The following is a 27224-nucleotide window of genomic DNA, read 5'->3' on the forward strand; positions in this document are numbered from 1 at the left end:
TAGAACATGCTGAACCAGCCCGTACTACTAAAGATCCTCTTCGTAGACGGCAGAAGGTAGTGTTAGCGGAGTTGCCTCACTCAGACCACTTCACAGAAGCCATGAGTGAGGCATGGAAAACTAAGAAACTTAAAGTCCCTAAGAAGCTCAGCTCCTTTTATCCACTATCATCAGCTGACTGTACAAAATGGGAAACTCCACCGACAGTGGATGCTCATATAACACATTTGATTAAAAGTTCAATACTGCCTATTCCTACTGCATCTTCCCTTCATGATCTGCCAGACAGGCAGTTAGGCATGTGTCTCAAGTCAGTGTACTTTCTCACAGGAGCAACGGCTAGACCGACCACGGCTACAGCCTGAGTGGCTTAGGCCATTGAGACTTGGGCGGTCAACCTTGAACAAAGTCTCAGCTCTGATCCAACCAAAGGCCAATTGTCTCTACTAAGTAATATTAGAGACGCAGCCTACTACATCAGAGTGGAGGCTCTGGACACCGTCCTATTGTCCTCTTAGGCTTCAGCGGCTTCCATTGCAGCTCACAGCATTGTATGGCTCTGATCTTGGAAAGCAGATTTGGACGCAGACTAGGCTCTGGAAGCCTTGCCATACACAGGCAATCTCCTGTTTGGGTCAGAACTAGATAAAATAGTTGAGAAATTGGCTACCTCTAAAACATCCTGTCTGCCTTCAGTATCGTCTGTACGACCTAGGACTTCGTCCTTTTGCAAGGCCGAGGATCAGTCATTTGCGTGATGGTCTTGCACGGTCTAGACTTCAAAACCTTAGACCAAATGGGCTTAGGCCACCAGACGTCCAGTGGCCAAACCAGAAGACAATCCCTCTGCTTGACAGGGCGGGCCTCCCCCTGGGGAACCCCAGGGTGGGAGGCCAGCTAGTCCAGTTCTCCCCCACACATGGCGTCAAGTCACCACCGACGCTTGGGTTCTAGAAGTGTTCTCTCACGGGTACGCTCTTTCCTTCCTGAAGCGTCCTCCCAGACAGGATTTCCCTACTACTCCGTCACGAACCCTGGCAAAGCTCAAGCGCTATCTGGAGTCATAAGATCCCTCCTGCAGTCGGGAAGGGGTGGGGGGGGGGGGGGTCATCACCCCTATTCCACAATCTCAACAGGGCTAGGGGTTCTATTTTACCCTCTTTTTTGTTCAGAAACCAAATGGTTCTTACCATCCAATTTTGAATCTGAAAGTGCTCAACAAGTACCTCAAGGTCCTCAGGTTTGGTATGGAAACTCTACGATCCATTGTCCTGGCTATGCGATCTGGAAACTATATGGATTGCACCCTTTCATCAACAGGATCTTCGCTTTGCTGTTCTAACACAGCATTTCTAATTCCAGGCCCTTCCCTTCGGACTGTCTACAGCCCCCAAGGTGTTCACCAAACTCATGGCAGTAATGGCGGCCGCTCTCCTAAAGCGAGGAATTCGAATATTACCATACCTAGACAACTTGCTTCTTCTAGCGCAGTCTACAACAGTACTAGAAAGTCACCTACAACAGACAGTGATCTTCCTTCTCCATGTATGGCTAATCAACTGGTCCAAATCCTAGCGTATCCCATCCCAGAGGATGCAGCACCTGGGAGCACTACTGGACGCCAGGGTACAACGCATATTCCTCTTTCAGGACAAGATTACAACACTGCAAATGCGCATCTGCAACTTGCTCCACAGTCTCAGGGTCTTGGTCTATTCAGCAATGCAGACCCTAGGCTCCATGGTCTCTGTGTTCTACTGTACCTGGTGGAATATGCCCAATTTTATTCCAGGCCCCCTACAGTGCCTGATCCTATCCAAATGGACAGGTATAGTGTGTCAAATCAAATCCCAGACCTTGATTCTGCCCAAATCCCTTCGGGCGTCTTCGTCATGGTGGTTACATACAACCAACTTAAACAAGGGCAGGCCCTTGATGGATCCCACACTGGACACTCCTCACCATGGATGCCAGTCTCGGGCTGGGGGCTGTCATGGGCAGTCACTCCTTTCAGGGTCACTGCTCTTTGAGTGGGTTCTCCTGATCAACATCCTGGAACTTTGAGCTGTCTACCGGGCCCTTCTGATGGCCCAGACGCTGCTCCAGGGGTCTCCAGTTCAGATCCAGTCAGACAATGCCATGGCAGTGGCCTTAATCAATCGACAGAGAGGTACTCGCAGTGTGCCAGCGATGCAGATGGTAACAGGGATTCTCGTCTGGGCAGAACTCCTCAACTGGGAAGCAGACTTCCTCAGTTGACAAGACATTCACCCCGGGGAATGGTCTCTCCACCCAGGGGTCTTTCAGCTACTGGTACGCAAATGGGGACTTCCAGACGTCGATCTTATGACCTCCAGACACAATCACAAGGTTCCAGTCTACGGGGCTGGGGCAATGAGATCCAGGTGCAAGCTTTGTGGATGCTCTAGATGAGCCCTTCCTTCTACCTCTTCATCCAGACATACTCTCCCAGTGGCCCGGCCTCCATCCGGACCTGCCGCATCTATCTTTGACGGCGTGGCTCTTGTTGACATCCATCCTAAGGAAAAAAGGTTTCTCTAGGGAGGTGGTTCAGACTATGCTTCAGGCTAGGAATTTATCACAGGATTTGGCACTCCTATTTCCAGTGGTGTGCTCCTCATCGCTATGACCCCAGGGTACTTAGAATCCCTAGATTGTTAGCCTTTCTGCATGATCAAAAACACTAAAAGTCCAGGTCTCGGATTTGTCTGTCTGGTTCCAGAAGAGACTGGCTTCTTTCACAGATGTACATACCTTCCTTCTGGGGGTACTCTGAATACAGCCTCCATTCGTCTCTCTGGTAGCTCCTTGGGACCTGTCATTTGTTCTTAGGGCCCTACCACGCAGTCCTTTTGAACTTGTTGACCTCAAGTGGCTTACTGCTAAGAGTCTCTGACTTGGGAGCTCTCTCATGTCACTCCCCATTTCTGATATTCCAACATAACCAGGCAGTCCTTCAGACTAAACTTGGTTACCTACCTAAGGTAGTCTCTAAATTTTATGTCAACGAACCGATTGTAGTACCGGCTTTGCAGGAACCCGGTCTCTCCCCAGGGGAAGCCTTGTTGGATGTGGTCCGTGCTCTTCGGATCTACGTGGACCGCACTAGTTCTGTTAGCAAAACAGATGCCTTATTTATACTCTTTGGATTCCATTAGCGGGGCTAGCCAGCCAATAAACTTAACATTGGCATGTTTGCTTCACATGGCCATACACACAGGCTGATCTCCCTGTTCCAAGTATAGTGTCTGCTCATTCTACTTGCTCTGTGGGTCCCTAATGGGCAGCACGCTACAGAGTGTCTGCCATACCATTATGCAAGGCTGCTATGTGGTCTTCTGCACACACGTTTCTTAGGTTCTATGCCATTAATACGTTAGGCTCTCAAGATGCAACCTTTGGCTGCCAAGTCCTCCTTTCAGCTTTGGGACATCCCAAGGTTAACCCCGTGGAGACCATGGCCCCCAAATAAGGAAAGAAAGATTTATAGTAAACGTACCTTCCTTAACACTTTTTCTTTGAGGTCCATGGGATCCATAGGGTGACCACCCTGATGCACCACGCTTCAATGGGTTGCCTTAAGGTCAACAGTTTTCTTTTCTTCTCTCTCGGAGTATGATTTTTTTGTGTGCACCATATTTTCTTCTCTTCTTTCTCCAGCTCCTGCTTTAGGCTTGTTAACTAAACTGATGTGCCTGAGCATGGGGGGCTGGGTATGAAGGCAGAGGAGCCCACTGCATCTTGAGAGACTCACAAAGCTTTATTGTTCGATGCCAGTCCTGGTCTCCAACCACATCATACCCAAGGTTTATCCTGTGGATCCCATGGACCTCAAAGAAAAAGAGTTAACAAAGGTAAGTTTTACCATAACTCTTTCTTATCATAGAGCGGGCACCTTCATGGGCATCCAAGGACCTGCTTGAGCCTTATGAGAGACCCATCTTACATGGGGTTTGGTCTGTGGATCTGGGGGACACTTTTTAGTGGCCTACCAGCTTTGGTCTAGCTGAGGCCTCGAGTGGAGTTCTTGGCCTGGAGGAGAACTGTGGTCGGGGTGAAGCATGGACACTCCTTTTTGATGTTTTTGGCTAAAATGTGGGTTTTTTCTATTATCCATCGCTACTTCATGATGTAAGATTTCTACACAGTTTGTTCTCTGGAACTGATTCTGATATAACCCCCATTTGTTATTGCCATTGCTTTATATTGCTGTCTCCTACTACCCTTCCCATGGCACCCAAACATCAGAAAGATACAGCGGTGGTCCCCCAAGTCATCTTTTTCAAATCCTCCTCTCCCTTGCACAATGCCAAGGGTAGATCTACACAGGACAAAGACCCTAAACAACTCTCTGCACTGAATGTGCCCTTTGAACCTAAACCTTTGACCTCTTCACAGCAGCATGATCTAGGCGATGATGCACCACTGACTCTAGGCTCCATGAAGCGATTAGTGGCCTCTTTTAAAGCAGACATTTCCGCAGACTTCAATACTGCCCTGTAGACTTGTCAGCAGTCTGTCGATGCCATAGGACAATGCACTGACATCTTGAAAATAAATGTGAAGAAATAGGCAAAACTCATTATGACCTGAGTACTATTCACAAAGAGCTCCAAGCAAAAGTTACTGCTTTACAAAGTAAGGTAGGCGACTTGGATGAGAGGAGAGATAACATAAAAATTTGTGGCATAACCGAGTCTGTATCTAACATAGATCTAAAGGGATATGTAACTTTTTATGAAGCTACTTCCTACAACTCGGATCACTGACTTTCTTCTGTACCGCATTCATCATCTAACCAAGGCACGGAATGCCCTATCGGGAGTCCCTAGAGAAACTCTGATGCAACTCCCATTATTTTCATGTTAAAAGGCGATCCTAGACTCCTCCACTCCCATTCGGAGATCTCTCTACGGTCACATTGGCCCTCCGCAGGTCCATTTACCCAGTTACTACGGCATCCTTCGGAAAGCTAATATCCTTTATCGTTGTGCTTTACCTACAAAGCTTTTAATTAGAAGAAATGGCTCCACTTCTGTGATCTCTGCACCTGCTGATGGTATCCAACTTCTGGTGTCCTGGAATCTGAAGAACATTTAATCGAAAGCAAGAATGCAAGTCTACAACAGACCAATCCACCTGCTATCTTTTCGCTGTCTTCTCATATTTTTTATATTTCTTCTATGCAGATAATCATATTGTGTCTTATTACCTGCAATGTTTCCTTTACTTGTTTCATTATGTGGTCCTGTTAATACATACATTTAGTATGACCAGCCTAGATACATTTTTCTATGCTGGGTTTTTGTTATGCGTTTGCTATTTATAATTAGAATTTTGATGGTTCTATCAGACTTTGTTGTCTCCAGCATATTTCTTGTTGACGCTATTTTTGTAATTAATACTGTTCTGTCTGTTCCACCTGAAGTAATGGAGGCAAAATTAATACCTCCACATACCCCGATGTGCCACCTTTGGAGATGACCCCAGCCACCATCCTCCCCCTGTACCTACACAAGATAATTGCACACCGTAGCCATGCCAGCCTCTTGAATCTCACCCCATATGCTGTGCTCTCAGGCGGCCCCTCCAGCAGTGGATGTTGCCTCCCCACCTGACAGCAACCAGCTGTAGCACTACTCCAATATCCTCTGTGCCTCCCATGTCATGCCCACTTCAGTCAGTGCGTGCCCAGCAGCCACACCGCTCTACCCTGACACACTCGGGGCTCACCCTGGTCACTACCTGAGGACCAGTCTCTGTGCCTCCATCTGTACCGCTGCCACCTTTATCCAATTGCAGCAGGAGGAGCTTCGATCCTTCTCCCCGCTCTTCTGTTGTCACTGCCTGGAATCTCGAGCTGACAGGGTCATCCCTGGCAGCTCCTTCTATCCCACTCCGCTGTCAGGGAAGAATCCTGGGCTCAGAGGGATAGCCCTGGCATTGGTGGACTGTGACGGAAGTATAAGGTGGGTGCCCATTGGTTGGTGGGGGTTGAGGCATGATTGCGGGGTGCCGGAGGCGGTGCGGGAAGGAGATAACTGAAATAGTGCAGGTAGGGAAATGCTTTGGTATACAGAGATTCCAGGTGCTGCTGTTTAGGGGGGGGGGGGGGGTGCCGACCTAGATACTCTGTGCAGGACTGATCTAGCACAAGGAGAACCCTAAAGTGTGGGTCCTGCTGAATAGCGACATGGTTTCCCCATTTTCCTTGACCGATAGCCTATGGCTGCCTCTGTCCATAAATTTACAATTATTAGTCTGGTTAGTTTCTGCTCTATCCACCTGTAATGCATGACTGGAGTTAGTCACTAGAACCAATGACATCCCTCTGCCTTCCACTTATCTCTCTCTTTAGGGGTTTTGCACTCCTGATTCTGAAGTTACCATTTGTATCCTGGATTATTGGAAATTTTACTGTCATACTCACAGATTGAAACGCAGTATTCCCTATCACAAACTCCACATACAGTGCAATGTCAGCTCTCACTAAATACCTCTATGACAAATTAAATAAAGTAGATAGTAAGGGTGGTATATAATCTCATGAACACTCCACCAAATTCTTCAAAATTGACTGCTCTATTGAAATGGGAAGCTAATTTATCTTGCTCCATATCTGAGGAGAACTGGCACTTGGTAATATGGACTTGTTTCTGATTTTCTAGGTGCAGCTCAGTCTTACAAATTGGTTATATTTAACACCGGTTTTGTTGCACACAATATGGCCATTATAGTCTAATTTATGCTGGCGTAATTGCGGTAATATTGGTTCTGTCTTGCATATATTTTGGTCTTGTCCAGCAGGGCCTAATCTACGGTCTTTGGTATTTGCTCTTCTTTCTAAAGCTTAAAATATTCCCATAACCCTCTCCCCCCCCACCTTCTATTGGTCTTTTTTTCATGTGTATCACGGAAGATCTCCCTTACAGTGACCGTTATATAATGGGACATATACTCATAGCAACTAAACTCCTCATAGAGAAACACTGGTGCCCACCATATGTCCCAAGTTTAGACCACATAGAAAAAAATGTTCAGTCCCATTGTTAGTTTGAAACGGCGGGTGCCTCGTATTCATCTTCAGACTCCAATCCCCTATTATGATGGTTTGGTTAGAGTGAATATTGGGGGTAAGAACCCGAGTTTAACCTCTGCCACACCACTACTTGTTTCTGTGGGTCTTATTTCTTAAAGATTTTTTTGTTTGTTATGTCTTACATACTGTATATAGCAATATTGTATTTGCGTTTTTTTTATACTATGGTATCCACACTGTGGCCAAGTATCTCATGTTCCAAGTGATATGTATGGAAGTATTGTTACTTACCTAATGTTGACCTGATCGTTATACCTATATAGTATATCACTTTTGTGTATCATCCCTGTACACATCCCTTCTTTTCTTCCTGTATTCCAATTCCCATTCCATGTTTTGCAAACTCAATAAAAATTAAATATTGAAAAAAAAAAACCCTCTGGAATGAATTGGAACAATGGGTGCATTCTAGGTAGACTCAACATTCTTCAGTGTCGCAGTTGGTCACTGTACTAAGGCGGAATGGGAAAACATACCACTTGCTGTTGTCCAGGAACTTGAGGATAGTTTTATTGAGGTCAGTACTTTGTAAGTCCACCCTATGCAGTGATTACTGCACGTGGTGGACCTACAAAGTAGTGACGTCAATAAAATCTTGTTGATCTCTTTGCTGTCAGTGTCCAATCACTTATGTCTACATAGTGTATATATTTTGCAGCAGATGTCAGGAAGGGAACATCCAATAGGAACAGAAGTCATTGGGTACATCATATGTACATGAAGAGCTGCACCCCTATGTAAATGTGTGGCTGTATGCTGCCTATATACTGTATGGCAGCAGGCTGCATGTTTCCAGTTGTGGATACTGAATGGGAGCTGTTGCTCAACCAGAGTGGCCCCTTACAGGGTTCCATCCATTATGGTACCAGCACTGTAACCAAATTAGATAAGGATATTTTGCTCAGGCCTAGTAATAGGAATTAGCTAGCAAGAGAGATTTATTCTCTCTGCTACCACAGTACGTTATTGCAAAGAGTGTGCTATCAAGATAAGAGTTTTGTACCCTGTATGTGATTCATTTGCAATATTGCCGTTTTTACTCCAGTAAACAATTTATTATCTACCTTAGGAATAAGAAACATCATGGATTAAATATCTATCAGATATTTATTTTTTGTATATAACTAAAAAAAAAAGCAGTACACCCTTGATTGATACATGCAAGACACGATCGCGCGTTACAGATATGTCCTCTTACATCCAACCTCAATATGAGTGAGCAGTCAAGTCCCATGCAACTCTGCTAATGTTAGGCATATTTGTTTTGTTTTTTTGCTGAAAATGCATATTATTCGCAACGCAGTGCCGCTAGGACATGCTGATTAATTTGATATGACACTTATATATTGTATGTAACGGAGTCTGTATACAGAGCAGAACAGAACGTGTATGGAAAAAAAGCTACATTGTCAGTGGTGACGAGAGGGGGGGGGGGGGGCGCGGCAGGTGCTATTTATCCCTGCCCAGGCCTGATGGAGGGGCCCAAGTCCTATCCCACCCTTTACCTAACAGCAGCTGCAGCTCTTCTCCTCAGCCCAGCACACAGCTGCAAGGTGGCCAGGGAGGCACTTAAAATACTTTTTCTATATATTTTTCAAAGTTTCCAGGGCCATGCCTCCCATAATTAGGACATGCCCCCTGAAAGGTACCTGAGCCTGGCCAGGCTCTCTGCTGTCCTGTACATTTGTAGCACTCAGTCGCACACAGATATTCAAGTGTCATTATTTATTTATTTATTAACAGTTTCTTATATAGTGCAGCAAATTCCGTTGCGCTTTACAACTGGACACAATTAGAAGACAAAATTGGGTAAAAACAAACAGTCATATATATCAAATCAATCGGCAAGGTCTCCTTGTGTGTCATAGTTACATTGTGTTGCAAATAAGATGCATTTTCGGTAAAAAGATAACCGTTAGAATATTCTCACGTGACTTGGTGTGCCAAGAGGGGCTGTTTGGCGTGACTGCAGAAATATGTACAATAAAGCATTTGTATGTCAATATCTCCAGAGCTCAAACGGCACAGTATTTTTCCATTCATTTCACTAAAATACTATTAAAATAACTGGGATATTTAAATGAATGGCAGAACATTAAAAATACAGTTAAGCAGTGCGACCCCCTTCCCCAATTCTCCACTAAGCAATAGACAGCCTGTTTTTTTTTCCTACGAATAACAGTAAAAAGTTGCATCAAGTGGAACCAGCACAACTTGTGTCAACTCAATGAGAAACTATACTTCAGTAGTCCTAGTATGATTGTTCCATAAGATCCCATTTCATTATACTAAACATGGTTGAAGTGATCACAGGACCATATAGACACCCTTCCATTATGCTGAAACTGTTATTGAATTAGAAATTCCCCTAATCATCAATTCAATTCATTAATAGAGCCCCAACAATTTTTTGTTTAAAATATAAATTATTACATAAAATAAAAATTATTATCCAGTTTTACTTGTTTACTTACTCATTTGTAGATACATATTGGCAACCAAGTCACAACCACAAAGTTGATTTCTTCTTTATCTATGCCGGTGCCTCCGCACATCCTTTTTTCACTCCATCCCTCTTTCTCTGACTGGACAAATCACTCTGAGCTGTTTCACTCCGCCCCCTCTCTGCTGATGTGAAACCTAGGTGCCTGGGCACCATGTAATCTCTCCTTTTTTCATCATGGGCTCCAGTATTCCCCAATTAGATACAGTATTTATTCATCTATTCAATTACATTCTAATATGAAAATAAGTACATATATTAATACCTACAAACAGGGGAAATAATGTCTTATTCGTTCAGCTTCAGTTGCAATTTTGCTATTATAGCAAAACTGCAACTGGCTGCGATCGCATGCTGGGGGCCTACCAGCACAGGGCAAGGCCGCCCAGCATGCAAATACCCAGCAGCGATGCAATTGCAATGGAATTGCAATAGCATTGGTGATTTGTGGATGCCCCCCTGCCTCCACAGCCAGGCTGCGAAGACAGGCCATCACAACGCCACGCTGCCACCCCATACTGCCCCACGAACGCCTCTGTCAATCAGGCAGAGGCATTCGCATAATTGAAATGCGATCGAATCTCAGCGCACGAGCAGAGTGGGCCCTGCATGTGCGCACTGTGGGGGTAAGCAGGAAAATGCAATTGCATCTCAGTAGCGACATTTACTTAATACCCCCCACAGACCTTTACTAAAATCTGCACTAAATATATACAGTTCCCCAACATCCCACATGACCCGCTATTAAATTAATTTCAACCAGGGGTTACACAGTGGCAATTTGTTTTTTAGTTTGTTAAAAAATATCCATAATTTGTAATCAAAATATTGTCTACTAATACACTGAAAAAAGTTCTTTTATTTGTAATCATTGAAATTCTTCTTGTAATCCATGGCATTTTTTTTTTTTAAATGGAAAAAAAAAAACGCACAGTGTCTGGAATTAACTTTATACACTCTTCTTAACCAAGCACCTATTCACAAGCATTTCCAAAGGTTTTCCAAGGAGAATAATTAATTCAGATTAATTTAATATCTATTGATGTGGGGAAAATCATTATTTTCAATGGTCCTGTATATTCTCTTTTTCAGTGGACTTAATACATTGGAATAATATATGAAAAATATATAACTTTATAAAACATAAAAATATGACATAAATGTGTCTATAATTGATTTTTTTTCATACTTTTCAGTTGTGTTAAAAAATGTCACATCACATGAAGTGTTTAAATGACAGTGTTTAACAGGCAAAATGTTGATTAAAAATATAGCTTTTACAAAGAAATAACATTTAAACAACTGCAACCTTGCCTATCCAAGATTCTCCCTCTTCAGATGTGTAGGTGTTGTATATAAAACTTGATTTATGTTCATATTATTTTAACATTTAAAATGTATAATACAGTAGTTCAGCCATTGAAATATTTTTCATGGTAGGTAGTATGTTAGGAAATAATTAAATATCTGAAAAATTATTTTTATGTACAACAGGAGTCGAAATGATGGAAAAATGTAACAGTCTCTTAATTAGAATGGATACATAAATTAATGATCTAGCTCAGGCATTGCCAACCTTGTTCCTCTAGGCAAATTAACAATCCAGATTTTAGTGATATCCAAGCTTGAGCAGAAAACATCCATTTGCTCTGAGTGATACAAGAAAGTAATCCACCACACAATCCACCTCCACTGCATGGGAAAAAAAACAGGTGTTTGGTACTTACTGATAAATCCGTTTCTACGATTCCACAGGGGACCCTGGAGTGCTGTCTACAGTGGCGATATAGAAGGTTGCAACTGGGAGCTGGCACTTTACATTTTTAGAAGTTTGACTAGCCCCTCCCCTTCTATGTCCCCCCTCCAAGCCAGTCTAAGAAAACTGTGCCTGAGGAGAGCTGGAAGAAACATAAGGAGGTTAAACAAGTACACACCATAACATTACACAAGAAACTTATGAGATACTGCAAGTATTCTAACTAGTAACAAGGTAAAAAATAACACTGCAAAAACTTGTAATGACAAACAGCCAGGGCAGGAAGGAACAGTGCCAGGTGGGTGTCCAGTGTCCCCTGTGGAATCGGAGAAAAGGATTTAAGTAGCAAAATCCTGTTGTCTCCTTCACCCACTAGGGGACACTGGAGTGTTGTTTACAGTGGGGACGTCCCAGAGCTCCCATCACGGGCAGAAGAGTACTGAGAACCCTGCAAAATAACACGGCCATAGTGTGAGGCAGAGGCCGCAAAAGTATCGAACCTATAGAACCAGACAAAACTATGCTGGCCCAACCCAAGTGGCTGTCTGACACAGTTGGGTCATAGAAACCTTGCGGGCAGCTGCCCACGAAGGACCCACAGAGCGTGTGGAGTGTGCAGAAATGGAAACAGGGGATTCCCGAGAAGCCGCCACATAGGCATGCCTGATGGTCAGATGGATCCAGCAGGCCAGGATTTGTCCACGTGGATCTTGAGCGCCTTGATGACGTCTAGGGATATTGCCTCCGAAGAATCCGCTGGGATAGCCGGCACCACGATTGGCTGGTTAATGTGGAAAGCCGAGACCTCCTTAGGAAGGAAAGACATCTTTGTATGTAACTCGGCCCTACCCTCGTGGAATACCAGGTAAGGAGGATGGCATGACAGAGCTCTGACACCCTCCTGGCTGAAGCTAAGGCAAGGCCTGTGCATATTTTTCTGCCAAGAGCAGAATGTGGCTTACCTCTTTCATCACTGCAGGGTTTAGAGTGCTGCCCTGTCAGTTTACGTATGCCACCGCCGCGGAGTTGTCTGACTGCACTCTGATGGCCCGCCCTCAAAGCAAATGATCTGTCTGTTGCAGAGCATAGAATACTGCCCTTAAATCAAGGATGTTTATGGGCAGGGTAGATTCTTGGGTGGGACCATTGCGCCTGAAACTAGTTTTCCATGCTCACCATCCCCCATCCTCGCAGACTTGCATCTGTGGTGAGGAGAGTCCACTCCCAAATTCCGAACCTCTTGCCTCCCAACAGGTGTGTTGAGTTCAGCCACCGGGCAAGCGAGATTCGAGAGGGTCACCCTTTGATGGAGAAACAGATGTGATCTGGACCACTGACAGACACAGTTCAGGAGGCCTTGAATGGAAATGGCCGTACGAAATGGCCTCAAAGGCTGCCACCATCTTTCCAAGGAGATGTATACATAGGTGTACAGATACTCGCTGATGGTATAGAACCAACCTCACCATCTCCTGTAAGGATGAAACTTTTTCCAGAGGGAGGAGTACCCAATGCAGCACTGTGTCGAGAATCATCCCCAGGAACTGCAGCCTCTGTGTTGGTTGCAGATGAGACTTTTAGAAGTTTAAGATCCACCCATGATGAATGAGAAGCCTGTGAGTCACTTTGATGTACTGAAGCAACTGACCCCTGAAATAAGCCTTCAGGAGATCATCTAGATAAGGGACAATCGTAACCCCTTGTATCCGAAGTAGATCTATCCTTCTTGAACACCCTGGGGGTCAAGGAAAGGCCGAACAGCAAAGCCTGGAATTTTATAGTGAGAGTTCCGAATGGCAAATCTGAGAAACGCCTGGTGCGGAGACCAAATGGGATGTGCAGGTAAGCAACCTTGATTTTTGAGGATACCATAAACTTGTTTTGTTCTAGTCCCACTATAACCGAGTGCAGGGACTCCATTTTGAATTTGAGTACTCTTAAGAAAGGATTGCGATCTTTCAAATTCAGAATTGTTCTGGCCGATCAGTCCGGCTTCGGCATTAGGAATAGGCTTGAGTAGAAGCCCTGTCTCTGCTGATGTGTGTGGACTGGGACTAACACCCTTGCTGCTAGAGTTTGTCTATATCTTCCTGCAGTACGACACACTTCTCATTTGAAGCTAGCAAACTTGTAGTAAAGTACCGGTGAGGTTGTTGGATTTGGAAATCTATTTTGTACCTCTGGGTGACGAGGTCCCGAACCCAGGCATCTGGTCAGGATTCTGTCCACACATCCCTGTAATTTCGTAGACGAGCTCACACCCTGGGGTCCCCCAGGTGAGAGGGAAGCCCATCATGCACTGGGCTTGATGGTGGACTTACTGTCCTGGTGGGTGGAGAGCACTGCTCCTCTGCCACGACCTCTGGAATCCCGTCTAGCTGCAGCTCTTCCCCTGGAGAGGCCTCTGAACTTGGAAGGTGCACATAAGGACCGAAAGTAAGGTCCCCTGTATGACCTCCGAGAAGCTGGAGCAGCTGAGGGGAGATAAGTGTACTTGCCTCCAGTAGTCTGGGAAATCCACTTTTCCAGCTCTGTACCGAACAAGATCTGTCCCCTAACAGGGCAGTGCCTCTACCGACCCTTTTGAATTCCGCATCCGCCTGCCACTGACGCAGCCAAAGAGCTCTTCGTGCAGATATTTCCAAGGCGGAAATCCGACCACCGAGGGTGCAGACATCCTTGGATGTTTCCCCCAGATAGGTGGCAGATTCACAGATGTATTCAGCTAGAAGGGTCACTTGTCTGCCCCGGCAGTTGTTCTATCCAGGTTTTTATAGCCATGTTAACCCGAAACCCTACCTGCACAGGGTGGTGTAAAGCAACCACCACTGAATAAATAGATTTAAGGGTAGTTTCTAATTTTCTATCTGACGTTAGTGATATCACATCAGTGAGTTGTGTTGCCCAAGCAGGAAATTCCTGCACCTCTGAACTCTGCGTTGGCTGCTCTGTAACACAGGTCTCACATGTGTGAATTTTGCAGCACACTTTTTGCAGGTTAAAACCTTCTGTGTTACCTTAGAGCCCTTTCCAGCCATGGTAAAACACACTGACACACTATAACACATAGCAGTTAGTAATGGACGGGTTGGGTATGTTATGTCGGCTGCCGGGATCCGGGCGGTCAGCATACCGATACCGGGAGCCTGGAAGCAGAATGCCGGCGGAGGGGGGTGGGGGGGTGCGCAAATAAGTCCCTTGTGGGCTCGCCACAGGTTCTATTCCCACTCTATGGGTGTTGTGGACACCCACAAGTGTGAATAGACCCTATGGGTCGGTATCCGACTGCCGCATTTTTAGCGGTCAGGATACTGGCGTCCGTATGCTGACAGCCAGGATCCCGAGCCCCGGTAACATAACCGCAACCCGTAATGGTAGGAGAGGAGACAGTTAGGGGGGAGTGGCACACCAGCCCTAATAGCACTTTACAGCAAAGCTACAGTGCTAGGCACATGTTTATCACTAACTTAAACAAAGTGAAAGTAAGTTACCTGTGCAGCAAAAGCTCTCCTACCCGCCTTACAACCCCTCTGTATTACTTACAAATATCTGTGGTGGCTAGTGTCCCAGTGTCAGCACTGTCTTATTAGTGCAGCAACAGCAGCAGTAGTTTTGAGGGAGAGAGCAGGCACAGCACACGCATGTTTGCTCTCTAAGATGGCCGCCTGCATGTGGATCCTCCTGCAGGGAGCGCTGGGGCTGCCGGGATCAAGGAGCAGACTCCAGAGATAAGCTCCGCCCTCACCAGTATGAAGCCCTTTTTTGTTCAACAGTTTTAAAAAGCACCAGTGGACTGTCGTGCTGCATATTCCTAAACGTCCCTTTAGTAGGGTTACCAGGCCACCAGCTAACCTGGGGCTGGGGTTATACCTACAACCTGCCATGCTGGCCGGTGGTGTTATGGCTGATGGGGGACCCCATCGCGGTGGCATCTGGTCTACCCCAGAGACAGTGGTCTCTGCAGCCGAGGACCCTGGCACGATCCGCACGCAGCTGCGATAGGTTCCCCCAACAGCTCCATCATCACAGACAGGCAGAGGCCTGTGACTCCAATGTTAAAAATAATGAAGCCCTGAGTAGAAGCCCAGATAGTGACCAACTCCCTCAAGCACATTGAAAAGACATGCTAGGGAGGGGGGGGGGGGGGGGGAAGGAGGGGGGCATAGAAGGGGGGGGAACTACTCACACTTCTATAAATGTAACATGTCAGCTCCCGGTTCAACCTCCTATATCCCCACTGTAAAGAGCGCTCCAGTGTCCCCTAGTGAATGAAGGTGAAACACATTTACTTTATCATTGAATGAATCAGAAATGTACAGTATGTGCAAATAACATATTATTCCTGCATTCTTATCTTCCCTTTTTTTTTTTATACCTATATGTTCACAAAATGTAACAAATAGTGTTTTTTCTTTTTCTTTTACTTTAAGCGCCTTGCCAATTCAAAAGCTCACACTTCCAGATTCATCAGTGCCAATCTTCCATGCAACAAATTTAAGAATCGCCTTGTTAATATCATGCCATATGAAACCACAAGGGTTTGCCTACAGCCAATCAGAGGAGTGGAAGGGTCAGATTATATCAATGCCAGCTTCATAGATGGATACAGGTGAGGCATTTTCTATATATTACAAACACAGTGACAGCTGCTCAATCAGTCTGTCAACACTTTTCAGGTGCATGAAAAGGAGGAGTCACAGCAAACAAAACAAAAAACAAAAGGGGGTGGGGGGAAGACCTGGGGCCCCAGGTGTATCCAAGCACACTAAATAGCTATACTTCAAAAACTGTATGCTAATAGCAGGGCCGGATTAAGCCTTGGGGGTGCCCGGGGCACTTAAGACAGGGCGCCCCAGTGGAAGGGGGGGGGGGGAGTGTATATTAGATTGTGTATACCTCCCACATGACCCATTCCAGGAGGAACAACATGCTCTCTATCTGTACTTCCCTCATAATATATGAATGGTGTCACTTGTGTTGAACTATTTAATTGATAAAAAAGGTGTCTCAACACAGGTGATTACAATCATAACTTAAGAAAAAAGTCCAGGTAGGAAGCATTTTATCCCTCCTGGTATGGGTCATGTTGGGATGTATGGATTGGATATATTAAATTTAACCTAATGGTGTATATTAGATTTAAACTAATAGTTTAATAATGCATTGCCACATAAGTGAAAGACAACTATTTTATAACATTTTCTTGTAGTGGAACAAAGACAATTCAAACAACCTTAATATATACATAGAACAATAAAATCTATAATTTATCTTGTCACATGCAAGAATAGCAGCAGCCTCTGTACTACTTATACACGTTCTGGCTGTCTGGTTCTGCTGCTGCATAAGAGGGAAAGCTAGCGATGTCAGTGTGCTCTGGCTGGGGGGTCCCTGATAAAGGGGGGACCGGGGTACAGTATGCCTTGCGCCCCTACCTTAATCTGGCTATGAGTAATAGAAATTCAGAGATACTTGTGGCATGCATTTGCAAATACATGGTAAGCTGCCGGGCCTCATTAACGATTCGTCTGATTACCGGCAGTCCCTACAGGGCCATGTAATTTTCTATTATAAGGCCTTATGATATATTACTCAGTTTCTGCCAGAAATATGACATTCCATATCAAAAGTTGGGGGTGAAGTGGGGGAGTATCGGCAGTGAATCTTCCTAAATTTCCAGCTCTGCCCTACTGCATATATGCAGGGCTCATCACATGCTTGATAAAGCCCAGTTTGACCTTTCAGTTCCCCGGGCTGCTTAGAAGAGCAGAGGTGTAGCCTCAGGAGCAAATGGCTTTGCTGGCATTCCATAGCTGTCTCATCCCCTGAAAAGTTGGTAGTTCTTGCTCTGGGTATAATAATTCTGTATAGATACTAATAATGTGTTTGTCTCATTTTTCAGGCAACAAAAAGCCTACATTGCAACTCAAGGGCCCCTTGCAGAGACTACTGAAGATTTCTGGAGAATGCTATGGGAAAATAACTCAACAATTGTTGTAATGTTAACAAAGCTTAGAGAATTGGGCAGAGTGAGTTATTGATATTTTAGTAATAGAACCAATAACTACAGCATAAAATAATTCTTAGCAATAGTTCACAGCATGAAATAATTGAGTAGAAGTCCCTTTCTATTATAATATATAATAGATACCTCCCAACTGTCCCGATTTTCGCGGGACAGTCCCATTTTTTTGGGACTGTCCTGCTGTCCCACCAGTGGGCCGCAGTGTCCCACGGTGGGGGTGCAGTTGGGAGACTCTGTCACTCCCTCTGCTCTGCAGAGGTGAATAGACGCTGTGTGCATGCGCACAGCGTCTATTCACAGGGAGACAGAGAGAGAGGGAGCATGCCAGCAGCTCACAGAGCACTGGGCATGCCCCCTCAGTGCGGAAAACGGGGGCTTTTCCTGGCGGGGGGCGGCTGCACCGCGCCAAAGTACCTCTTCCTCCAGCTTTAAAGTTGGGAGGTATGTATAATGTGTGTGTGTTTGCTATTACCCAAGTAGATCCTGCCAAGACATAAATGTTGAGTACGTATAAAAGTACTGTATCTCCTTCTGGCTGTACCTTATCTGGTACATGTATTATGCATCAATCCGTGTGTAGTATACACACGTGTCAAAGTAATAGGTAAGAAAAGAAAAAAATGGTTTAATTGACTCTCTGGGGCATATTCAATTGGGGTCGAAAGCTGACGTCTGTCGAAAAGATGTCAGTTTTCGACTTTTTAAGGTCGAATCGCGATTCGACCTATTCAGTCCTCGCTATTTTTATTCGACAAGTCTGGGAATTCGACTTGTCGAATAGTACATGAATCGGTGGTATAGCTGCCGATTCACGTACTTTTGAGTGAAACGGGGCTAAATTCGAAAGGATTTGGCCCCGTTTCCGACCATCTCAGTCCGACATCAAAAAATGTCAGACTGACATGAGGGACCTTAGAGGAGGAGAGGGGGGAGAGCCGCGGGCAGACGGGGGAGAGCCGCGGGCAGACAGGGGAGAGCAGCGCTATAGCACATCGCTGCAGGAGGATGTGTCACAGCCGCGCCGCTCACGGCAGCGTCCACCGGGCTCCAGCAAGTGAGGTCACGCTTTCTGGAGTCGTGTGGACACTGCCGTGACGTCTGGCGGCTATGAGACATCCTTCTGCAGCGCTGCTCTCCTCCATCTGCCCGCAGCTCTCCCCGCTGGTCTCACCCCTCTCCTCCGCTCACAGGTCTCATCTCAATTCGACTTTTTTTAAAGTCAAATTGAGATGGGATTAAATAGGAGTTGTCGGATACATTCCGACAAATGCATGTCAAAATGGATCCGACCCTAACTGAATATACCCCTTTATATAGTGATCCATTTTAGCCATCATTATGGCAATAAAGATCCAAATATAGTAATAGTAAAGATTCAATAGTGACACACATGGTATATATATCCAAACTTTCTTACTAAATATATTTTTCCTCTGTTATAGGAAAAGTGTCATCAGTATTGGCCAGCTGAGCGCTCTGCTCGATATCAGTACTTCGTAGTGGATCCAATGGCTGAATACAACATGCCCCAGTACATCCTGCGGGAATTTAAGGTTACAGATGCTAGGGTAAGTCTATAGAAGAATCGTAGAATCAAGTCATTCAAGTAAAACATTAGATATACTGCGTATTTACAGTATCTTAACCACTTCCAGACCCATAGCCATTTATGCTCATGATGTCATCATGCATGATATTAATAATGAAAAAAAACCTGGTTTGACTATAGGGAACAGAGCTGTCATTTATGGCTTCTGTGATTTGATTACTCTATACCAGGGGTTCTCAAACTCGGTCCTCAGGACCCCACACAGTGCATGTTTTGCAGGTAACCCAGCAGGTGCACAGGTGTATTAATTACTCACTGACACATTTTAAAAGGTCCACAGGTGGAGCTAATTATTTCACTGGTGATTCTGTGAGGAGACCTGCGAAACATGCACTGTGTGGGGTCCTGAGGACCGAGTTTGAGAACCTGTGCTCTATACAACACTCAAGGGTGTCCTATATAATGAGCATTAATATCACAATGGTGACATCAAGGATATTGGTCTCCGGTCTTAATGTATACATCATACCCCTAATACAATATAAGCAACATGTATTGATATTATTCTTGGGTGGTAACTTTCACTTATTGAGTCAAACTAACTATATGTTTGCCTTATTTAACTATATAATGTTTTTAAAATATTAATAATAGATTTACCTCACTATCTGACCTAAACACCTATCATTAAAAAATTAATCAAACTTTAAATAATTACGGTATGCAAAGGGTACTAAAGGGATTTACCTATACCTTACCATATAACAAATATAGGAGGGTCACCAAAATATAACACATATGGGACTGTTCCTTAACTTATAATAAATATGAAAGGTCTCCAACAAATAATAATAGCAGTGGCATGAGCTGTGGGGTATACCCAGAGCTCCCGCTGATGGATCAGATTTTAGTTTTCTGACAGAGACTGCTTAGTCTTGGTCTCACACATTGGGCCTAATTCAGACCTGATCGTAGCAGCAAATTTGTTAGCAGATGGGCAAAACCATGGGGGTAATTCCAAGTTGATCGCAGTAGGAAATTTTTTAGTAGTTGGGCAAAACCATGTGCACTGCAGGGGGGGCAGATATAACATTTGCAGAGAGAGTTAAGGTGGGTACACACTAACAGATATATCTGCAAATCAATTGATCTGCAGATATATCTATGGACGGATCGAGCAGTGTGTTCAGCATACACACTGCTCGATCCGTCAGGGACTGACGTCATGAACTGGGCAGGCGTGTACACACGCCCGCCCAGTTCACCTGTCAATCACCGCCGGCCGCCGCAGCATGTGAACGGGCGGTCGGCCGACCGCCCCGTACACACAGCGACGCGCCAATATATCGGTAGATATATTGGCCGTCGGCTGTGCTGCACGGTCGACTCGATACGTCTGTGAACGACGGAGTTCACAGACGTATCGGCCGTACACACTGGCTGACGGTCCCGCGATATATCTGCCGTTCAGGAGAACGGCCGATATATCGACCAGTGTGTACGGGCCTTTAGATTTGGGTGGGTTATTTTGTTTCTGTGCAGGGTAAATACTGGCTGCTTTATTTTTACACTGCAATTTAGATTGCAGATTGAACTCACCACACCCAAATCTATCTCTCTCTGCACATGTTATATCTGCCTCCCCTGCAGTGCACATGGTTTTGCCCAACTGCTAAAAAATTTCCTGCTGCAATCAACTTGGAATTACCCCCCATGTGCACTGCAGGGGGGCAGATATAACATGTGCAGAGAGAGTTATATTTGCCCCCCCCCCTGCAGTGCACATGGGCCCTCATTCCGAGTTGTTCGCTCGCAAGCTGCTTTTAGCAGCTTTGCACACGCTAAGCCGCCGCCTACTGGGAGTGAATCTTAGCTTAGCAAAATTGCGAACGAAAGAGTCGCAATATTGCGAAAAGACTTCTCTGTGCAGTTTCTGAGTAGCTCGAGACTTACTCTTCCAGTGTGATCAGTTCAGTGCTTGTCGTTCCTGGTTTGACGTCACAAACACACCCAGCGTTCGCCCAGACACTCCCCCGTTTCTCCAGCCACTCCCGCGTTTTTCCCAGAAACGGTAGCGTTTTTTCCCACACTCCCATAAAACGGCCAGTTTCCGCCCAGAAACACCCACTTCCTGTCAATCACATTACGATCACCAGAACGAAGAAAAAACCTCGTAATGCCGTGAGTAAATTTCCTAACTGCATAGCAAATTTACTTGGCGCAGTCGCAGTGCGAACATTGCGCATGCGCAGTTGGCGGAAAATCGCTGTGATGCGAAGAAAATTACCGAGCGAACAACTCGGAATGACCACCATGGTTTTGCCCATCTGCTAACAGATTTGCTGCTACGATCAGATCTGAATTAGGCCCATTGACCGAGACCCCAGTAGGGAGAGCTCTCTGTACATTACATTTAAATGGCAATAACCCAATGAGTGTATTGTTCCAAGATGGAAACCCTTAGCTTACCTGCAGTTTGGTGTCGCAGAGTGTTTGTATATTGCTTATTTGTAAGTAAGGCTCTGAACTTCAATTTACTCTATGGAGCTCTGAACAGAATGTGGTTTGTTGGCTAGATATCATTGAGTTTACATCCTCAGAGTCCATTTCATCATGATTAGAAGCGCTGCACATTATACCTATTTTTTTTCTTAACGTGACACAGCCTACCCTTTACTGTTTTTATTTCAAACACAGTTTGACTGCAGTTTAAGTAGTGTACATTTATTATTACTTTCTAAAATCTTCTCTTACCCATACTGAATTACTCCACAGATAGAACCAGTTCACCCTCTATTCACCACAGAAAAAAATATACAATAAAAGAGGATAATACCGTCTTTGTTATGTGGTATCAACTTCACAATTGGTTGATGGTATGTTCAGAATGCCTCTTTAAGGTTACCATCTGTAATAAAATGTGTCCCCTTCATACAATGTGAGAGCTAATTCGTTTTTGCTCATAAAAGGGAACACAACAACACATTAAGAACAATGATAGTGCAAATTATCGTTTTTAAAAACACACAGGTTTTAATGACAATAACACACTTACAAACATAGAAGATAAAAGCGCATATCACAGAATTCCCTCTCCGCAATAGCAGCAGTTTTCGGAAAATCCTCATTTGTCCCAGATAGAATTTTGGGTTGGCTGTGCCGAGCTCCGGAACAAGGAAACAGCAGGATATCCAGAAAAATAGCACTGAGATGGGGTGATGATAAATAGGAGAGCAGCACGCGAGGATATCCTGCTGTTTCCTTGTTCCGGAGCTCGGCACAGCCAACCCAAAATTCTATCTGGGACAAATGAGGATTTTCCGAAAACTGCTGCTATTGCCTGAGAGGGAATTCTGTGATATGCGCTTTTATCTTCTATGTTTGTAAGTGTGTTATTGTCATTAAAACCTGTGTGTTTTTAAAAACGATAATTTGCACTATCATTGTTCTTAATGTGTTCCCCTTTATGAGCAAAAACGAATTAGCTCTCACATTGTATGAAGGGGACACATTTTATTACAGATGGTAACCTTAAAGAGGCATTCTGAACATACCATCAACCAATTGTGAAGTTGATACCACATAACAAAGACAGTATTATCCTCTTTTATTGTATATTTTTTTCTGTGGTGAATAGAGGGTGAACTGGTTCTATCTGTGGAGCGCTTGTGGTCTATTGTCTACTTTTTCTAATACTGTATTTTATCTGTAGTGCAGAGGGGAAGCACTATTAGATATAGACTACAGCTGCACTACTGATTGTTTTTGCGCAGATTATCTCTGAAAGCTTTTCCTATACCATACTGAATTACTGACACAGCAAGTCCTTAATAACCCTTGTACATTTTGGTAAAAGATGAATTAGTACAGTAGCTGTGAAAAGACATGATCTTGGGTAACCTTTGTAGAGGGATAACAGAGTAAGAACCATTTTTTGTTGAGTTGAATAGGACAAAATAAGATAAAATAGGATTTTAAGTTAGTCATGCTTTTAAAGACTACATGCTAATAAGCAGTTTACCTTCTTTGTACCCAGGATGGTCAGTCTCGCACAGTACGACAATTTCAGTTCACTGATTGGCCAGAACAAGGTGTCCCAAAATCGGGTGAAGGTTTCATCGATTTCATTGGCCAAGTACACAAAACAAAAGAGCAATTTGGACAAGATGGTCCAATATCTGTCCATTGCAGGTAGGAAAAAATATCAGTGACTCATGTGGTCCATTAAAAAGCAAACACTCAATGTTACCATAAATTGTATTAAATCTGAATATTAGGTCAGTTGTGTTGGTTCAGTAGGTTATATAAATATAATACAGGTCGAGTATCCCTTATCCAAAATGCTTGGGACCAGAGGTATTTTGGATATGGGATTTTTCCATATTTTGGAATAATTGCATACCATAATGAGATATTATGGTGATGGGACCTAAATCTAAACACATAATGCATTTATGTTTCATATACACCTTATACACACAGCCTGAAGGTCATTTTAGCCAATATTTTTTATAACTTTGTGCATTAAACAAAATGTGTGTACATTCACACAATTCATTTATGTTTCACATACACCTTATACACACAGGCTAAAGGTAATTTAATACAATATTTTTAATAACTTTGTGTAATTTCACTATCTCACTCAAAATTTCCGTATTTCGAAATATTCCGTATTTCTGAATATTTGGATATGGGATACTCAACCTGTATGTAATTTTATAACAAATGGCAAATAAAAAACCTGAAACTTTCTTGCAGTGCACTAAAGCATTAGAGGTAACACTAGTTATTCAATGGAATGCTAGAAGTTGTAGGGTACCAATGTGTGTTCCGTGAGCTTCTGACCTAGAACAAGCTCAGTTGATGACTGACAAGTGACAGCCTTTGGCCCCATCTGTAGCGGCTCTTGCCACGGGCAAGCAGGCTTTTTGCCCGGGGGACCCGCGGTACCAAGGGCGCCGCTGCCGTGGCAAGAGCCGCCGCTACTGTCGGTGCGGTGCGCCTGACGTCATCGCGCACAGCATTGTGGGAGCAGACGCTAGAAGTCATAATTGACCTCTAGTGTCTGTGCAGTGTGCGGCGCTATGGGAGAGACGTTATGACGTCTCTCCCATAGATCCGAGGAGCGTCGGCCGGAGAAGTAGGACAGCAGCAGCGGTCAGGAAGCAGGAGCGTGGCTGGTGAGTATTTTTTTTTTTTAAGCACCGCTACTAGGGGCACAGCAACAAGGGGCACATCTTCTGAGGTCACAACAACAGGGGGCACAACTACTGAGGGCACAGCAACTGGGGCACAACTACTGAGGGCACAGCAACAGGGTGCAAAACTACTGAGGGCACAGCAACAGGGGGCAAAACTACAGGGGCACAACTACTGAGGGCACAGCAACAGGGGGCAAAACTGCAGGGGCACAACTACTGAGGGCACAGCAACAGGGGGCAAAATTGCAGGGGCACAACTACTGAGGGCACAGCTACAGGGGGCAAATCTACTGGGGCACAACTACAGGGGGCATATCTGACCACGCCCCTACCCTATGAAGCCACACCACTATAAACTACAGGGGCACAACTACTGAGAGCACAGCAACAGGGGGCAAAACTACAGGGGCGCAACTACTGAGGGCACAGCAACAGGGGGCTAAACTACAGGGGCACAACTACTACTGAGGGCAAAACTACAGGGGCACAACTACTGAGGGTACAGCAACAGGGGGTAAAACTACAGGGACACAACTACTGAGGGCACAGCTACAGGGGGCAAAGCAACAAGGGGCATAACTGACCACGGTCCTTCCACATGAAGCCACACTCCTATTTTTTGCCATGCGCCTACGTCGCGCACAAACCTTTTTTTCCCTGTTTGGGGGAGGGCAAAGAAAACTTTCGCCCTGGGCATCACAAGGTCTAGAACTGGCCCTGGGCCTCATGTGGAGTTATACTTTGAGTATGGGTAGCCAAAGTAGCTACAAACTTCTCTTGCTGTGACCCTTCAGGCCTGTGAGATCCACAGAGATGCCATATTACATTAATCTCCCACATATTATATAACATTCCCGCCCACATATATTAAATACCCCAAGTTACTTCCATTGTCTATGTCAGGTTGCCTCGATCATCTTATGAAGATAAGATGATCGAGGCAACCTGACATAGACAATGGAAATTGAAGAAGATAAGAGAGTAGAAGAAAGTAGAGGAGTGGTCTGGAGAGGAGGGGCGAAGAATGGTGGACAGGAAGGGAGGGGAGTGACTGGAAAGGAAGGCACCTCACAGCTGATTTCAGACCCACTAGACCAGGTATTTCCTGGGTGTGGATGTTTAGATCTACACTAAAAAGGGGTGTACTACGAATGGCCGGCTGTCCGAATGGCTGGCTGTCAGCAGGGTGTGCACAAAAGAGCCGCTTGCGGTCCACACTATTTATTCTCCCTCCAAGGGTGTCGTGGACACCCCAAGAGGGAGAATAGTTGTCGGGATCCCAGCGCCGGGATCACGACAGCCGGAATATAGAGTGCCACTCCTAAAAAGACAGGGCTGTAACTAGGTATGTGCGGAGTGTGCCACCGCACATAGCGCTGAATGGTAGGGTACACTGTTGGTAGCACTTTTCTATTATCTGTTTTAATTACTTTCACTTGTAGCTTCCCCCCTTTCTGAAGTTCAGCATCTTCTGACTTCCCCTGTCCTTCCCCCATCCCTTCCATCGCTAATACCTATTCATGAACTTAACTTGAGAGCGACAGTGTCCTTTATTACATTTCGAGATTCTGCCATACCCCAGACTCAAACCCATCACCTGTGGCATTGATTTAGACACTATTCTTTGAGCTACCTGCCCTTACATAGAAAGCTAGAGAATTCTAACTATTTGAATAGGCGGTGCCAATTCTCTTTCTGGCACAGGGCACAAAAAGTCTAGTTACGGCTCTGTAAAAAGGTGTACAGTTAATAAGTGGACCACTAATGGTCCACAGGATCAAAAGTTCAACATGGAAAAGGTTGACAGGGTCAAAAGGTCGACATGGAAATAGTTGACACAGAAAGGTTGACACAATTTTTGGGGGTGTTTTGTCCCTTTTCTGCGACAAAAAAGCCCCATTAGTGTACCGCATCCCCTCACATGGTTCGCTTCGCTCGCCTTGCTTCGGACAAGGTGCCTCACTGCACTCGGACAGGATTCTATTCCAAATCGTTGTCCACATATGGTAAAGTATGAAAAAGGTATATAATAATTAAGAAAAAAAACTTTAAAAAACTTGTGTCGACCAATTGAAGCGGTCAACCTTTTACATGGACTCTGTCAACCTAATATATGTTGCCCATTAGTGGTCTACTTATTGATTGTAGACCTTTTTAGTGTCCTCTTACATCCTTGCTGCAGTCGTGCTAAACAGCCAAGTAACTCCATTCTTTACAGCCATAACCATAGGGTACTGGAGTTCTCATCTTTACCCGCACTTGAAATACCAGCAGCCCAAGCAGCCATTCAAAAATTGATCCAGATTTGAAAGAAGGTTCATCAAACTCTAAAGAGTTCCTTTCATCAGTATAAAATGTTTGCAGACTACAAACTTGTGGGTGACAAAGTATGGCTTTCTGAACATTCCTCCAATGAAATTCGCTCCTGGGGGGGTGCTTGGACAGTGTGTCAGGTGAGGCTGGAATGTAGTATCTGACGAATGAGCCTGAGCAGAGGTGGCAGAGGTTACAGATGAAAGAAGACGTGGAGGCTAGTTATAGTTCCTTCTCATGTACTTCCAGGGTAGAAGGATAAACGCAAGTGGTGACAAGTGGACAATAAATAACTGGGCTAGGAATCTGTTGCTGTGAAGTTAGGGAGCCGGGATACTGTAGCAAGGAGATAATAACTGCAGAGACTGGTACTTGATTACTGCGGTCAGATTGGAGATAATAGCTGTGAAGACTGGATGCCGGCTGACTATGACTTGGACACAATTATAAAAACTGGACACTGGAAGACTGTGACTTCGAGACGGCAACCGTGATCCATAAACAGAGTTTTATTAAAAAACCCACAGTGGTTATCATTGCTGCATTACTGCACTATATCATTAACGATGTCCAATATCTTTTTCAGATCAAGCCTTTAAATCTAAAGATATTGGATAAGACTGCATGCACCTGGATGTGGGTGGATGACAATATCAGTAACGATATTGTTCAGTGTGTATACCCAATATCATTTGTCTTGATGATTTTGCATCTTATGCGCATCGTCAAGTGTGTATCCAGCCTTAGGGCTCTC

General features: G+C 44.7%; 1 protein-coding gene across 15 annotated transcripts in view; it reads left to right on the top strand.

Moving 5' to 3' along the window:
* Window positions 1-27224, top strand: part of PTPRS (protein tyrosine phosphatase receptor type S) — a 752553-nt gene that overhangs the window by 712966 nt on the left and 12363 nt on the right. For all 15 annotated transcript variants that reach the window (XM_063914875.1, XM_063914874.1, XM_063914881.1 and 12 more), the window contains 4 exons: window positions 15810-15988; window positions 17282-17408; window positions 18847-18972; window positions 22990-23144. In XM_063914875.1, the coding sequence (XP_063770945.1) occupies window positions 15810-15988; window positions 17282-17408; window positions 18847-18972; window positions 22990-23144 (587 nt within the window). The remainder of the gene's footprint in view (window positions 1-15809; window positions 15989-17281; window positions 17409-18846; window positions 18973-22989; window positions 23145-27224) is intronic.

The sequence above is a fragment of the Pseudophryne corroboree genome, chromosome 1 (genome assembly GCF_028390025.1).
Source record: "Pseudophryne corroboree isolate aPseCor3 chromosome 1, aPseCor3.hap2, whole genome shotgun sequence".
NCBI classification, from domain to species: domain Eukaryota; kingdom Metazoa; phylum Chordata; class Amphibia; order Anura; family Myobatrachidae; genus Pseudophryne; species Pseudophryne corroboree.